Source organism: Antennarius striatus, chromosome 3 (assembly GCF_040054535.1).
Source record: "Antennarius striatus isolate MH-2024 chromosome 3, ASM4005453v1, whole genome shotgun sequence".
Taxonomy (NCBI): Eukaryota; Metazoa; Chordata; class Actinopteri; order Lophiiformes; family Antennariidae; genus Antennarius; species Antennarius striatus.
Window position 1 is genome coordinate 21,507,780 of NC_090778.1, and position 17,448 is coordinate 21,525,227.

Sequence of the window (17,448 nt, forward strand, 5' to 3'; positions counted from 1 at the left end):
TTAGCAGCAATAACAAAACTAGTTAAATCTTTTTTAATTGCACTACTTAGAATTTTTCACTCTTAGTATACACCAAATTTAACTTTACAGTGTGTACCCCTGCAAGCATATTGTTCAAGGCACCATCCAATTTACTGTACAAATAATATGTTATAATTTACTATTAAAATTAGTTATTAGCCTGCTGGGGGGAAACCGCTACGTATCACAAATAATACTCACTACAGTGATGAGGAGTTACAATTATTCTAAAAGTATGCATTAATCATCCATGTAAGTGAAGGCGTACATAGCTGCATACAGTCTCCAATATTGTAACTTGTTGATATTCAAATTAACCTTAGCTTCAAATTTTGTTTAAGTGTAAACTCATAAAATATCTGTATTGTGTTTGATGGTATGTCAAAAACATCACCAGTTATGATGTATCAAAGTTTCAGGTCAATAAAAGTCAATAAAAGATAAAGAGCCTCTTCACATAAACAAGTTCAAGATATCATCAAACACACTGACTGAAATAATGCATTTTGGTGAGTCTGAGTTTACCTGAACCTGTTCCTTGTACTGCTGCAGCTCAGATACCAGCTTCTCTAGCTCCTGGGTTTTGTCCTTGGAAGAGGAAAGGTCCAGCATCAATGTGTCTACCTGACTCTGCAGCGCCTGAACTTCCTTCGCATGAAGTTGAGACGCCTGAGAGAGAGACTTCTCTTGTGAGGATTTCAGCTCCTCTGCCAGGGTCTCACCCTGTTTAACACTGTACTCCTTTGTGAAAAGAAACAGACAATTACTAATCCCCAAAAATAACCTGTCCCCTTATTTGAAGACATATTAAAAGGAACAGGTGAACAATATTCAACCTTTTACATTTGGTCACGTTTGTGACCAAATGTTTCTTAGTGATCACTTTTTGTGCGGCACGAGTCACACATGTTTTAGATTACTGTCATACCCATGGCTTCTTGAATTTGAGTTGCAGGTGATAGGCTCCATGCAGACTATCAATTATAGTGAAATTTCTATAATTTCACAAAACCACTGCTCTTCTCACCACTTCTTTAACTGCTCTATTTTTGAACCCTGTTTTTGGAAATAAAAGCTTAGGAACTACCTTGTCAGTCTGTACAGAACCACTCCATCAGCATGTACATGGTGTTCAGTGTACATGGTACACTGAACCACACATTTATCTCTGCAAGTGTCGGACATATAATTCTCTTACTAACCAAGTTAGTAATCTTCTCCTGAAGGTTACTTATTTTACAGTGATGTTTCTCTCTGGTCTCATTCAGTTGCTGTTCACTGTGGGTCTGCTCCTGCTGAAGTTGTTCATTCAAGCGTGCCACCTTCTCCTTCTCCTCTGCCAGGTGACTCTGTAACTCCTCCAGCCTCCTGAGTGAAGACAAAATAAACATCATGAATGAGAATGTTCAGTGAAAATATATAAAAATATAAAAATATATATTTACTACAGCATGCTATAAAAATGGAATATTTAGAATTTGAAGTTTTACTAAGTGGAGTACGTGAGTAATATCGGACGAGCAGAGAATAATAAAGTGTTATACCTTTCTTTCTGCATGATCTCTTCATTCATTTTGGTCAGCTGTACTGAACTATCACCAGATGCCTTAATCATGTCTGAAATATCATTTTCCCACTTGCTTTTGTCCTGTGAAAACTGCTCAAGCATTTCATCTGAAGCCTTCAACTTCCTCTCCAGTCCTGAATGAAGACAAGATGAGTTTGTCCATAAAGATATAATCCAAATTAGGAAATAAACACAAATGATCAATATATCAATCAACATATGCCATGACACATCAACAAAGACCATAAAATACCGACTTGAGTGATCATATTTGTAGACATGAAATCATTAAAATTCAAGGTGATGTCATCTCAACTCTAGTTTAAATTCACCAAAGATTATAAAGTGAGGACCAGTTACTTAAGTTTGATTTATGCATAAATTGGTCGAGTGAGAATATATCATTTGCACACATTTATAAACCAATTAGCACAAAAAAAGGCAGTTCAATAGTCTTACCTGCAAGATGACTTCTTAGAGACTCTGATTCTGTGGTCAACAATTTGCTCTGCTCTTCTTTTTTATTTAGCTTCTCAAGTGTTTCTACAGAAAAATAAAACCTTTTAGATGTCAAAGGCCCTAAAAAGATAATAAAAAATATTATTATAATATTTACCTTGAATAATTGTTGCTGATTTTGTGTACTCCTCTGTGCTTTCAGACAACCTTTGTTTCTGTGACAAAAGACAAAAGACTATGACAAACAACTGAAAACATTTGGTTTCCATGATCAGTATGACATTTTAGCAGAAAAAAACAATGACAGGGTTAAGCTGGTTGAGAGACAGTGACATTCAGTTCATGGAAAAATATCAATCATTTCAGTCCTATTAATATTGTGCTCAAATGGAAAATCAAGCAATATGCCTCACCAGGCCTCCAAGCTCCTCTTGCAGGGTCTCCTTCTCCTGCTGCACAGTGGTCACACTCTGCTGTAAAGAGAGGACTTCCTGCTGTTTGCTCTCCAACTGAGAACGCAGTTCAATAACCTATAACATACATTAGAAAATCCAGCAGACATAACATTGCATGGCAAATAAACATCAGGCAATTGCCGACAGGTGTCAATGCCATCATGGCCTCACAACAGAAAGAAGAACACACTGAAGATTGAGACACAATGATAAAAATTTTAAATGGAAAAGCGGTGAATCAGAACATACCTTGGCACCCTGGTTATCTCCTTGTTTCTGAAGGTCCTCTAACTGACTCTTTAGAGTCAAAAGTTCTTGGTTTCTTTGTGCTACTTGGTTGTGGAGTGTAACCATTTCTGCCATCTCGTCTTTGGTTTTTTGATCCTTGTCTAGGACCTGCTGTGCCAACATTGTTCCTTTTTCCTCAAGCTCCTTTACCTTAAGTTCAGCAGCATGAAGCTTTCCCAGGACATCCTCCATTTCCACAAGGTGCTGCTCCTCTGCCTTTTCAATGCTGGATCGGAGTGAGTCCTCCAGTCGCTCCTTGTCCTCAGCCAAAGACAACAACTGTACCTTCACAGCCTCTGTCTGCTGAGACCAAACTGTAGTTTCAGCTTCACGTTTAGCTGCAGCTTCCTCTAGAGCTGCTTTGTGCTTCAATTTCAGATTCTCCAGTGCAGTTTTTGTTTCTAAAAGTTCCTCTGTCTGAGAATCTGCACCTTTGCTGAAGGATGCCTTCAGCTCCTCCATGATTTGTTGGTGAGAGGCATTAGCAGACTTTAGCTTGGACTGCCAGACTTCAACTATGTCACTTTTCTCTTTTTCTGCCTGACTTAAACACATCTGCATTTGCTCATTATCACCAGACAACTTTATTATTGTGGCCTGAAGCTGGGCAACAGCTTCACTGTGGGTCTTCTCTTCATCTTCTAGCTTCTCCTTGTATTTCTTAAGTTCTTCTTGCTTTTTAGTTTCCTGGAGAGTCAACTTATCCCTCAAAGAGTTGATCTCTTCCAGTAGGGGAGAAAAAGTGGAGTCTGAATCTTCAGGGCCCTGCTGTGCCTCAAGACGCAGCTGCAAGTCAGCAACCTCTCTCGTTCGCAGTGAAAGGTCCCTCTCAAGCTCCATAATATGAGATCTTTCTGACACAGTAGCAACCTAAGAGAGTAGATACCTTAAATTCAATAACTGGAACTTATGTATACTAACAAAAGGTCCTAATCATAATATGCAGCTACTGTCTTTCAAAGCTCATTGCTAAACTGCAACAAAAGATAAGAAACATAATAATTACTGAAGCCAATATTTTATGGCAAGGTAATATGAATAATTCATCCCCAAACAAGAAGTTATACTGATCTCTTGTGGCTATGAGGAGTATTGTCCAAATAATGGATGTGAACACAGAAAGCATGTATGGAGCTATAACAGTGTGTAGATATTTTCCCACCATTTGTTTAACCGAAATTTTATTAAATTTATTAATGCCAATATTGGAGCATTCCATTACTTTATTAGAATCCTGATGTTATTTATTTTTATGTTCTCATGAATAGATCTTTTTCCTCTAAAAGCTTTACATTTAACAGGTTTTCTTGACAATATGTTAAAGCTGAGAACCAGCAGAAACTACAGCCATAGTACTCCAGAAATGACAGATCTTTAATATACGTTTTGATGACCCATAATGCCCCAAGGGAAACACAAGGACTGTACTCTGGGGGGTGGAGCAGGTAATTAGCAAAACGCAGGAGCACCAAAAAGCAGGATAAATGGATGCTGGGAAGGAATGGAGAAATAGAACACAGACTAATTGAACATTTTTTTACAGGGAGAAGTTTGTCTGTCTGGTTGAGCAATGATACTAGGAGAGCACTAGTGAGTACAGATTAGGTACATTTTTGGATAAGTTATAAGATCTGTTGCAACACAGGTGAAATGAGAAAGTTGCATTATTTCAAGAGCTTAACAAATAAATCCTTTTCAATACACTAAAGGAATTTGAGTGGTCTCATTTAGATGTGAGGGAATTTGATATTTCAAGATGAAATGAGTTGAAATACTGTAGATCTTTTGCTGCTGCCACAAATTGCAAAGCTTCATGATCTCACTTTACAAAGGATGGCTGGATTTGATCATTCATGTTAATCCACTATTTGAAATTAGTTTATTATCAGACGTTTTTTTCTATGGATGCAGCACTACATTAATCATGCAAGGACCAAAAAAAGGCCTTTGTGGGTTTCATTCACTGGTTAGTCTACATGAAGAAAAGCTCATGTTACATCTCTCTGTACCCCCTGCAGATTGTTTGGTGATTGTCCCTGGCCCAGGCCGTTTCTTCCCAATGCAGCACACTGCAGATGTGATTTCATTACCCTAGTGTCTTCTAACTCTCTTTGGAGTTTCTCAGCTTTGGTCTTTTCAAAGAGCAGGCTCTGTTCAAGCTCCTTAATGTGGGCATGTTCCAGTCTGGTCTGCGTCTGTTAGTAAACAAGGGGAAGAGGAAGAGAACACACCAGTGCCACCATCACATGCCAGCCCAATGCAGACAGAGAGGGAAGGAGGTAGGAGAGAGGATGAAGAGGTTTGGACAGTGCTACTGGTGATAATGTGTATGTGTGTGGATTTATGAGGTAATGGAAAGGGTAATGGATGGAGATGGGCAGTGGTGAATGAGTGGAAAAAGGAAGACACCCCATGCAGAATTTACATTCTTGTTCTCAGTATATTTTGTGAAAGAATGGTGGGAAATAATTAATAATAAGTAAAAAGGTAGGCATGTGTAGATGAGTATGTTGATGGAGGCAGTTGAGAAGTAATCATGCAAAATTGACACCTGGTGAACAAAGCATATCGACCACATTGTTACCATACAAGGAAATGTTGGGAATGTGTATCAAGCCAGCAAGAAAATTAAGTAAAAATGACTTCATCACAACATGGAGAGAAAGCAGTGTTGGTTGTCTTCTAGCCTCTGAATTAATTCTATGATATTAAGTCAACGAATTATATATTCTTAAACAATAATAGATAATTTAAAAATGTTACATAACAATACAAAGTCCTGTTAAAGTAATTATCAAGACTTTTGTGATTCATCGCCTTTTAGATAAACCCATATTGCCCTTGATTTTACAGACGTGAACTTATGAAATCAGTGGTACTTTAAACTCCATGACTGCTTTCTCTTTTCAGTTATCAAGCCATAATCCACACAGTATTTATTTAGCACAGTAAAAAAAACAACCCCACAATCTGTTAGGTCACCATGAGCAGGATTTGTGCCCAACTTAACAGAAAACAATTAGAAACAATGAAGCATGATGGGCTCAGGAAACATGATGTTTCCCATTTGACAACTTGGCATTATTCCTGTGAATAAGAGTTTAGCGACAACCTCGTGTATGATTTCCTGCTAAAATATTGCACCTCTACTCTGAGTTTTATTTTAAAAAGGGGAATAACAGCTATTTTAAATGTTATGTCAACAGCCTGCACAACGTTACATAACATTAAGTCCTGGCCCGAATCTGACAAAAGTCTTTTAGGTCAACTAAATAATTTACCACAGTGTAAGGTGATTAATAACCCACAAACAACATGATAAAACTTAATCAAATGCAGTTTGATTAAGACCCTAAATATTACAGTCTGATACATCCATCTTTGATCCATGAACATTACATTTAAATTCTTAAGATGCATGATATTCCCCCAGAGATGCAGTGTCTGTAAGTTCAGGTTTGTGACTGGACAGTGACATGACAAAGGAGCATCCAGTGGTTCCATGCTGTGCACTGGACCAATATTAAAGACAACCAGAGGATGAGAAGAAAAAACGGTCATCACTGAACAAGAAGACACCAAGTGTAACAGCACAACATGAGTAACGTTTCAATAGCTTTAAGTCAACAAAGCCTTTTTTGTTTGACCTATTAGGAAAGTTTTTGCTAGTAAATTCCAAGCTGCATGCAATTTTTTAATATATCCACAGATGTGAGTAATCATACGTTAGTATACACTTTTAAAAAGAATTAGGATGGGACATTCTAACCCTGGCCTTCATTATAAACATCTATTTTGACCATGGATGGCCTGCTCCCCTGGATATATGTGACAGCACAATTGCGAATAAAGTAGTTTTATGTGCATAGTAGGTGGATTCTAGTTTGACATACATGACAAATAATGCAAATGCTCTGTTTAAAGTTTAATGGTATCTTGATGACAAACGAGAACAATACTTATTACAGAACTGTAAAAACTCATTGCCTTTACTGTCATGGACATGGTGACCAGGGCACCTCTTCCTTTGAAGTTAGTAGAACCATTTTCATGTTAAATTAGTGACTGATAACTACTGTACACTGAAAAAGAAAGTGTGTACCAATCATGCATAAATTCAATAACGTGTTGCACTGGTGTAAAACTGTGTGTCCATTTACCTCCAGGTCTCCTTTGGTAATGCAAGCTTCTTCTACACGGAACTGAAGATCCTCCACCTTCCTTATTAACAGAATAAAAAATTTCTTACTGGAACTTTTGGGTTGTGATCTTAACTGCTTTTGTGTCATTTTCTGTGTCAATAAATCAACTCAATAATATCATGACCCACTGTCATGGGTGACCTCTGGGAATGCTTACCTACGCTCCTCCTCCAGCTGATTCAACAGCTCAACTTTATCTTTATCAGCAGCTTCAACCAAGGCACGCAACTGATCCATTTTTGCCTCCATCTTCAACAGATGACCGACATTGGACAAAAAAAGTTTTTAAAAAAAAACAAATGACAAAAACTGATCCAGTCACTGATGATCTTTTCTGTATTATGAAACAACTAGGTGAACTGACCTGCTCCTGATCATCCCTGAGCAGGGTAATTTCTTGTTCCATCTCTCCAACATGGCCAGTGGCCTTGGCTACCTCAGCTCTCTCCATGTCCCTCTCAGCCATTAGTTGCTCAATGTGTTGCTGCTTCTCCTTCAATGCTTCCTGCAACGCTGTGGTGCCTGAAATCTTACGATTATACCTTGATGATGTCTCTGTTAGCTATAATAAGACAGAATGCAAACACGGTGAGACTGATGGTCAAATGCAACATTAAAATGCGTTAATAAAATTAAGTGTTTCTGTTTCTCACCAGGCCTGTTCGGCTCGGCTTAGCGCTGACAGACGAAGCCACAGAGCTCATAGTGCTGATGGAAGAAGCACTTGGGCTGCGCTTTAACCCTGATGGAGTGGCCACTGTTTTCCGAACTGTTGTTTTTGCTTTAGCTGGTGTAGTAGAGGGGAAGCCAATGCGTGTGACTTTGTGTACAGGAGCAAATAATCCATACTTGGGTTGGCACTGAAAATATCTTGGGACAAAAAATAGAATACAATCAAGATAACAGCAGTTAAAGTTTACATGTATCTGAAGTATAAAAACTTGTGTTTAAGATATTTACAGATCCAGTGGCATTTGTACCTCGTGCCAGCCACCGCCCCATCGTTTTTTCCTAATGGTTCATCCAATTCTACACCACACCACTCGCCTTTGGCAAAATCTGTTTCTCCAAGGAAGCGCACCACTCCTGCCTTTGTACCACCAACCTGAGGAAAAAAAAATCCAAGCTCCTTAACAAGAGAAGCCTAAAGACTAATCAGCTTTTCCTGGTAACAAACTCTCAGTGAGATAATAAATCAAAGCAGCAGAGACCACAATTTACTACGTTTGAAGAGAATTAACACTGTATTTGAAATTCATTTTTTGACACTACTCAAACGTTCACCTGCACGATTCAGTGCAATAAATTTACTTCAGTAAATCCAAATGCCACTAGCTTTTACATTCTCTTGGTCTTCATAATTATGCAGAAAATATCAATTTCAAAATATGCTCTGAAGATGTTTTTGATCGACTAAAGAGGTAAATGCACAAATGTTACCAGCCATGTGACTGCAAACAAGACTTGTTCATACTAATCCTTAGCTGAAGCGTCAAGGGAAGAAAAAAATTTTTTTTTTGAACAATAGTGTGATATAACTTTACCAAAACACGGTCACCCATCTTCAATTCCCTCTCCCCCTTCTTGACTGATCCAGTTTCTGAGAGATTGGAGACAGATTCACTGTTTGCTCGTGCAAGGTTGGACGAAGGCGTGGTTGGTACAGCTGGAGTAGCTGGTGTGGTGGAGGAGGTCTTCTTGGCCACTGTGGTAGTTGAGGATAATGTTGATTTTGTGGTGGGTGTATGCGAGGCAACACTAGCAGCTGAAGGAGTGGGTGATGTTGCACGGGAAGGAGGTGCTGTCTGTGTTCCATTAGCCTCCCCTTCGGTGCGTGACAGCTTAGATGGACGGGTAAATATTCCTTGTAGGGCTTCACACTGAAAGTAGCGCACTCCTGCAACCGATCCATCGTTCTTCCCAATTGGCTCATCTAAAACAATCCCTGCCCACTGTCCTGGGGCAAACTGTGTCTCTCCCAAAAATTGTATGTATCCTGGCTTATTTCCATTCACCCATACTCGCTCCCCAATCTGGAAGTTATTCCCAGTACTTTCATCATTTCCTCCACTGGCACTTGTAGCTGATTTGTCTGCCGCAACTTTAGCTCCTGCTAAAAAATAAGGACAAACAAGGAGGCGAGAGAAGAGAGATTTGGTGTTTATTTGTGTGAGGAAGAAAAACATTGCAAATGCTGTGCCTAAAATTACAATATCACGCATTTTATTTGAAGTCTTTCATCTGCCCTCTGTTTGCAAGTGCTTGGTTACAAGCGTCACATGATTTCCATTTATTAGAATCTTACCAGGAGAAATTTTTAAAATTACAATGATCAATGATCATGGCTACCCTGTACTTAAAACTTATCATAAAACTGGTGCCAAAAAATGTTAAAAAAGAACCCCAAAACTTAATAAAAAATAGTTATATAAGCTAATGGTATGCATCCCTCAGATGTGACTTGTTAGTTTTATTATTTTTGATGATTCTGTCCACTTTGTTTAGCTTTTGTTGCTAAAACTGCTAGTCAAAAGACAAACTCAGAGAATATTCTATTCTAAAGGTTGGAGCGAACCTGTGACATTATGTCAAAGTAAAAGATCCCAAAGGGAGATGGTCAACTTGATCCTGAAATCACATTTATAAAAAAAAAAACATTGGCTATGGAAAAGGAAATACGACAGGACATACAGTGTCCTGTCTACCACGTGATGACCACCAAATGAAGAAGATTCTTACCTGTACTGGGGCTGGTCTTGGGGGCTGCTGCCCCAGTTGACTTTGCTATCTTGCTGGGCACTTTGATTCCACTAGACTTCGCTGTGCTCATGGTTCTTTGTGTTTTCTTTTCAGATGCACACGTCTCGTGTCTGTCAGTGGGTACAGACTGACCTTACACCATGAAAACAATTTGTTGCAGATAAGAAATGGCAAAGATGTTTTCTGCTCACCAAATAATTTCTTTTAAAAAAAGTAACATTTACTTTTAAAAAATGTAAAAACAAAAAAGAAAAAAAAAGAACAAAAATCAGGAAAAGGGAGGACAAAAATTTATGCCAATATGAACTGCCCTGTGAAGAGAAAGACAAAAAAGAGACATTACTTCACAGGTTTCTGAAGTAATACGCCATCCATCCATCCATCCATCCATCCCTCCATCATCTACCGCTTATCCGGGGCCGGTTCAACAGTCTCAGCAAGGATGCCCATACTTCCCTCTCCCCAGACACCTCCTCAAGCTCCTCCGGGGAGAGCCCTGGGCGTTCCCAGGCCAGCCGAGAGACATAGTCCCTCCAGCGTGTCCTAAGTCTTCCTTGAGGTCTCCTCCCGGTAGGACATGTCCGGAACACCTCCACAGGGAGGCGTCAAGGAGGCATCTGGAACAGATGCCCGAGCCACCTCTGCTGGCTCTGCTCAAGGCGAAGGAGCAGCAACTCTACTCCGAGCTCCTCCCTGGTGACTGAGCTCCTCACCCTATCTCTAAGGGTGCGCCCAGCTACTTGAGGAAACTCATTTCAGCTGCTTGTATTCGGGATTTTGTTCTTTCGGTCATGACCCAAAGCTCATGACCATAGGTGAGAGTAGGAACGTAGATTGACCGGTAAATCGAGAGCTTTGCCTTGCGACTCAGCTCCTTCTTCACCATGACAGACCTATACAGCGACTGCATCACTGCAGAAGCTGCACTGATCAGTCTGTCAATCTCACATTCAATCCTTTCCTCACTCATGAACAAGACCCCAAAATACTTAAACTCCTCCACTTGGGGTAAGGACTCTCTACCGACCTGAAGAAGGCACACCACCCTTTTCTGGTCGAGAACCATGGCCTCGGATTTAGAGGTGCTGATCCTCATCCCACTCGCGTGACACTCGGCTGCAAACCGTCCCAGTGCACGCTGAAAGTCCAGGTTTGATGAGGCCAACAGGACAACATCTGCAAAAAGCAGAGATGAAATCCTGTGGTCCCCCCCGGACCCCATACTCCTGAAACATTCCCCACAAGATACCACGAGGGACACGATCGAATGCCTTTTCCAGATCCACAAAACACATGTGAACTGGTTGGGCAAACTCCCGTGAACCCTCGAGCACTCGATGGAGGGTGTAGAGCTGGTCCAGTGTTCCACGACAGGGATGAAAACCGCATTGTTCCTCTCAAATCTGCGGTTCAACTATAGGTCTAATCCTCCTCTCCAGTACCCTGGAATAGACTTTCCCCGGGAGGCTGAGGAGTTTTCCCCCTATAGTTGGAACAGACCCTCCAGTCCCCCTTTTTGAAAAGAGGGACCACCGTCCCGGTCTGCCAAACCAGAGGTATTGTCCCCGACTGCCATGCGATGTTACAGAGACGTGTCAACCATGACATTCCCTGCACATCCAGAGACTTGAGGTACTCAGGGCGAATTTCACCCACCCACCGAGGAGTTTGGCAACCACCTCGGTGACTTCAGCTTGGGTGATGTACGAGTCCACCTCTGAGACCTCAGCCTCTGCTTCCCCTGTGTAGGACATGGCAGCGGGATTGAGGAGATCCTCGAAGTATCCTTTCCACCGCCCGCCAATATCCTCAGTCGAGGTGAGCAGCTCTCTGCCTCGACTGTAAACAGTGTTGGCTGTGCACCTGCACAGCTTTCCCCTTCTGAGGTGCCGAATGGTTTGCCAGAATTTCTGCGAGGCTGACCGTTAGTCTTCCTCCATGGCCTCCCCGAACTCTTCCCAGACCCGAGTTTTTGCCTCCGAGACTACTCGAGCTGCAGTACGCCTGGCCTGCCTGTACCTGTCAACTGCCTCCGGAGTCCTACAATTCAACAAGATTTGATAGGACTCCTTCTTGAGCTTGACGGCATCCCTTACTTCTGGTGTCCACCACCGGGTTCAGGGGTTACCGCTGCGACAGGCACCAGAGACCTTGTGACCACAGACTCAATATCCCCAGCCTCCAGCAGAATCTGGGAGAAGCTCTCCCGGAGGTGGGAGTTGAAGACCTCACTGACAGAGGGTTCTGCCAGACGTTCCCAGCACACTCTCAAAACACATTTGGGTCTGTCCTGTCCCCTGCTCTGCCAGTAGATCCAACTCACCACCAGGTGGTGATCAGTTGACAGCTCTGCCCCTCTCTTCACCCGAGTGTCCAACACACGTGGTCTGAGGTTTGATGATACGACAACAAAGTCGATCATCGACCTCCGGCCTAGGGTGTCCTGGTGCAATGTGCACTTACAGGGCTCGAAATTGCGATCATTTTGGTCGCATATGCGCCCAACTTTTTATCAGTGCGACTATTAAAATATATTTGGGAGCACCGGTGTGACTAGTGAAAAAAATCTGCTGCGCCTTTTTTTCCTCTTCTCTCTCGCTTTCTCTCTCCAAAGAGAAGGGATCAACAAAAGGCAGACCATGGTCTGGATCCGGACCGCATGATGGTTCTGTCCAGACCTATGACCACTCCATGATAAATTCACGCAGTTCACGGCTACAGACAGCGGGTACTGTTCCCACAGTTAATCCAGTAATAGCGCCACTCAGTTCAGCCAATCAGATCATTTGTCTACCCTGCGCTGTCACTGCACCAGGAAATGAGACAGCTCGCTGCCGCTCCCGCTGTGAGTTTACCGCTACAGCGGAGCACAGAAGAAGGGAGACAGCATAGCTCCAAACAAAGGGAGGTTAACGAGGAAAACCGCTGGTTAACAATGAGTGGACGGAATTTATGTTTATTCCTCTGTCAGGCAGTTCAAAACCATTTTATTGGGTCGTCAAGCCCCGTGCTGACGACAACCAGCCAATCCACACTGTCCCCTATGGTTTCCTCGGCTGGTGGTGAGTCCACCGGAGGTTGGGCCCACGTCGTCCTTTCGGGCTGAGACCAGCTGGGCCCTGTGGGCAGAGGCCTGGCCACCAGGCGCTCGCATACGAGCCCCAACCCCGGGCCTGGCTCCAGGGTGGGGCCCCGGTTGCGCCATACCAGGCGACGTCACTATCCTTGATATTTTACTCACCATAGGGGTTTTTGGGCTGCTCTTCATCTGGCCAGCCACCCAGGACCTGTTTGCCAAGGGAGACCCTAGCAGGAGCATAAAGCCTCTGACAACATAGCTCCTGGGATCATTTGGGTACTCAAACTCCCTCACCACGATAAGGTGGCAGCTCTTGGGGGAGTGAAGTAATACTTTTAATCAATATTCAAAACACCAGAAATTGCGTAATAAGAAGAAATTTACTATTTAATCAACTAAATTAATCATTTAGGAAAAAATTTGTCACTGAATTTTCCAGCCTGTGATTCTGCTGTGAGTCACAGCGATAATTTAACTATAGTACATGAACTAATAAATAACAAGTAAAGATGTGACTTGTTGACTTTGTGTTTCATGTTCTGTTCATGGGGGCTTTTTGTGTCCGTTATGACAACAAGCTCCTCAGCACAAACCTTGTCAGTTACAACTAAAAATACCCCGTTAATGACCAGACAATATTCACACTATGTTCCTGCCATCATGAACTTCAGAATAGCACATCATCTGTGCTTGTGATCACAAAAGTCAAAGCAACACTGCCTTCACTCAGTCTATCATTCTGGTATATATAATTCTATAAATCCAGTTGGCAGCATTTTCTACAACAAGATTACAGTACTGCGGAAACAAGACCACAATCAGCTTCAGCTTATCCTGTTGGCCAGATTACCTCACTACAGAAACTGGATGAATGTGCTGTTCAAACATGGTCCTTGTGTTGTTAGTGCTTTAGCAATATGAAAGAGCGAGGCATCTTCATTTGAACTTCAGGCCAATGCGATGTCAGCTCTTAAGTGTTTCAGCCTATTTCAGTGGGGAGACACCAATTTGATGTTGACAGAAGAGATACAGAGAATCTAGTACTAGACAACAGCTGATGATGTAATCACAACCAATAAATGCAAACTAAATAAAATAAACCTAAAACAAGAGTGAGTCGCTTTGTCAACATGTGTTGCCAAAGGGTTTTCTATAATATTGACTAGTGCTTTTTGATTCCATGTGCTGTTCACCTGCCTGTTTGAGAACGACATTACTTTGGGATAAATTTAGGGTTTGATTTAGGAATCGAATAAAATCTGTCCTTGCATTAGAGCCTCATAGACAAGAACAGAGAGTTTATTCTCATTTATTCGGAGAATAATTTTCTGTTGGGAAATGCATGCTATTAAATCAAAGCTTTGCCTTGGCAAAAACCCTGTGGAGCACATGATATGAAATGGCTTTTAGAGTATCAAGTAAAAACATTTAGCACAGTCATTGGCACAACTGACAGCAAATGCTTGCAAACATAAATGAGAAGTGTACAATAATCCCTCAAATGCATTCTTACTTTTCTGCATAATCAAACTTTTTTGAGTTTGTTTTAAGTCAGTAAAGCAGTTTCACCTGACAAAAAGTTGAAATATAATGTAGAACTTCAACATCAAATATTCATAATCTTCATTCATGAAAAGACCTAAGAACTACAATATGAAGGTACGCTGACAAAACAGACAAGACACCCTGATATACAGCCTCACAGATACTCCTTCAGAGCATAAATGGTCTTTGGGAAGCAGTGACCTAGTTCAAATACAGTGTTCCACTTTACTCCTGCTGTGCCTTCGAATTACACTGATTAGTGCCCTGAGGTTAGGAAGACGCCAGAGGAGGGACGCCCCTCAATGTCTGAAGACTGCACAGTTTAACTTTCACACAAAAACAGCAAACAAATCTGAAGCCATAATTTTAACAAAGACTTCAGAGGGTCAATCAATGTGTAGAAAGACTGAAAATAAAATTCTAAAAATCCTTTGTGTTGCTTGGCTTTACCATACCATTCATGTGAGCATTAACAGCTTTGATCAGTGAGCTTAAGCAGTCATCTGAAAAATTATCCACTTGGTCTGGTGAATTTCCCATTGCAGCAATATTAATCTTTAAACAGTGACTCTCACTCTAATCTTAAGACAGGAAGCAAGCCAATACCAACAGTATAATTCAATTACATTACATGTATCTAACACCCCGCGGTGCACTGGTGTCGTGCCCGGAGTGTACCCCGCCTCACGCCCTATGTCAGCCGAGTTAGGCTCCAGCTCCCCGTGACCCGCTACAGCGGACAAAGTGGTAGAAAATTAATGAATGAATGATCTAACACTAAGCTACACCTAAATCCAATGTAGTATAGTTTTATTTCTCTCCTGATGAACCCTAAAAGCAAAACAAAACTGGGTAGCCAGCAGTATGAAAAATAGAAATGATATTTACTCAACTTGTTCAAATGAGAGCACTGGCATAATCAACCTCCATGTTAATACAGCTGATCTTTAGATGCTCAGTTCCATTCAAGCAATGGTGCTGAACATTTTGGATCCTGCTGACTTGACAACAACAAGAATACACAACCACTTATGATACAGATGTTAGCTTAATCTCCTTGTATGTTTTTAATTGGCACATAATCCATGTCCATCTCCCATGTATTTACCCAGTCGGAGGGTTTCATTGATTACAATAATTGCTCAATCATAACGTAAACAACATAATAATAACAACTGACTGTCATATTCAAAACTATGTATTCAATGATGTAACTCACACACGGCCATGCCAAGCTGTCATTCTTCCTTTTGGAGGAAACATCTGCTGGAATGATTACGTTGAACACTGCTTGAGCCCATAGGAACAGAAAAGCACCAAGAGGACATAAACACAGAATCCACCAAAGCCAGAAGCATCCTGCCTCCACAGAGTCAATGAATGCAAATCCACCTGCTTTTTGACAATCGCCTTTTCAAAAAGAAATTATTTCAAATTTGAATATCATCATTGCCTTCTCCCACACAGATTAGACCACTTACATGTGTTCTAAAACATGACCTGTAGTTAAAACTATGAATTTAGTGGTAGGGTAGGCAAACTTTGCACCCACATATAAACTCCTAACTTCAAAGCTATGACACATTAGTAAAGAAGTACTTAAAATTATATTTTCAACTTCTGTAGGTTAAATCAAACATAATATAAATATATGCACAGAATATAATACTACAGTAAAGTGACCAATTAATAAAATAAATTCTAACAGTAACAATTCAATATTTGTAAGCCAAATACAAGAAGTATTTCAAATACAGGAGAGCTCGTTTCGAGTTTCTTCCCAAACAAGTTCAACTTCCTTTTATGAGGCGCAGAAAGGGTTAGTCGCAAATATCTAGGCTGCAGACTGACTGCAAAACCTGTCTAATGCTGAAACTTAATGATAAACAGTCTGGTTAACGAACTGGTTTTGACCCCTGTACCAGTAGCTTAGGAATTCAGAGCTGCTGATGAGGTGGCACATCTGGTGAGAGTGGAGCCTTCAAAAAGACAAAATGTCAGTCAACTTACCTCACTATATATGCATCTTTGTTTCCATTTCCATTCCAATAAGTATAAACTTTATAAAAACATCAGAATTACCCAATAATCGAGTACTGTTCGTAGAGTAAACCCCACACGTCTGCGCAATGTTGGGTCGAAGCTCCAGGCGGGTACAGTCTGGCTAAGTTCCGAGTCAACATAAGAATGTTACACTGGCTCATCTGGAAACATATAAAGTCGTATTATACTGAAATAAGCGGCTCGCTGACATAGCCGCTAGCTCCACGACTTTACTAAATCCCTGTGTTATCACGTTGCGATTAGTTGCTAAGTGACGTTAGCTGTGAGGCCCGAGAATTACAGCGAACCGGTGGTCAGCACCAAGACTGGTTAGCTAGCTAGCTAAACTAACAGCTTAAGTCACAGCTACACTGTCAGAGTAAGTTTCACCTTGCCCTTTATTTCCTGTTTTGTCTACCACACGTACACTTGTGAATGTGTGAATATACACAGACTAGATGTGAGACAACTTGTACTGACCTGATATGCTTCCGTACAAACAGTCCTACGGTAAAAAAAAATAAATAAAAATAAACAGCTAGCACGCTACGTTGAGAAACCCAACGACTGCGGCTCGGGTCAGACACATCCCAAAGTGAGAGGCGTCCAACGGCCGAGAAGAACGTCAAAAGTAGGTGCCAACCAAAGATGATACACGCAGTGAGATAGAGCACCCCCCTCTCTAGAGAAGTTAGCAAAACTGCTTCCAGGCAACAACAAAAAAAAAACCTTCCGTGTTGCAATCAGGAAATCAAGAGTCACATTGACTGAAACATGTCTCTCATTTTGCTGGTAAATGTCGCCTAGCAAATAAAGTGTACGCAAAATAAAGTCCAAATTCAGTAAAAAGGTGAGAAGAACGTAAGTCTCTAAAATAAGTTTCACTTCTCAAAATAAAGACAGCACGTAACTCCTGGGTTGTTTTTTTTTACCCTCAACTATGACTTCAAGGCAATGTTTGACACTCAGCAAGGTCATGGTAATCCTAAAAGGTTAGGGAATCTTCCACCACTAGTTTGGCAACAAAGC

The 17,448-nt window shown here is 41.3% G+C and overlaps 1 protein-coding gene across 3 annotated transcripts in view; it reads right to left on the reverse strand.

The window, feature by feature from the left end:
• Positions 1-16,987, reverse strand: part of clip1a (CAP-GLY domain containing linker protein 1a) — a 28,988-nt gene extending 12,001 nt beyond the window's left edge. The window contains exons 1-16 of one of the 3 annotated variants that reach the window (XM_068310124.1): positions 16,900-16,985; positions 9,732-10,063; positions 8,537-9,105; positions 7,973-8,097; positions 7,646-7,862; positions 7,357-7,554; positions 7,150-7,241; positions 6,951-7,011; positions 4,881-4,985; positions 2,752-3,660; positions 2,461-2,577; positions 2,205-2,262; positions 2,048-2,131; positions 1,566-1,722; positions 1,224-1,389; positions 547-762 (exon numbers count right to left, since the gene is read on the reverse strand). In XM_068310124.1, coding sequence (XP_068166225.1) covers positions 547-762; positions 1,224-1,389; positions 1,566-1,722; positions 2,048-2,131; positions 2,205-2,262; positions 2,461-2,577; positions 2,752-3,660; positions 4,881-4,985; positions 6,951-7,011; positions 7,150-7,241; positions 7,357-7,554; positions 7,646-7,862; positions 7,973-8,097; positions 8,537-9,105; positions 9,732-9,822 — 3,165 coding nt within the window. In that variant the 5' untranslated portion in view covers positions 9,823-10,063; positions 16,900-16,985. Of the gene's footprint in view, positions 1-546; positions 763-1,223; positions 1,390-1,565; positions 1,723-2,047; positions 2,132-2,204; positions 2,263-2,460; positions 2,578-2,751; positions 3,661-4,880; positions 4,986-6,950; positions 7,012-7,149; positions 7,242-7,356; positions 7,555-7,645; positions 7,863-7,972; positions 8,098-8,536; positions 9,106-9,731; positions 10,064-16,386; positions 16,663-16,899 lie in introns of those variants that run through there. The other 2 variants (XM_068310123.1, XM_068310125.1) reach the window with 2 other exon arrangements.
• Positions 16,988-17,448: the final 461 nt, after the last annotated feature.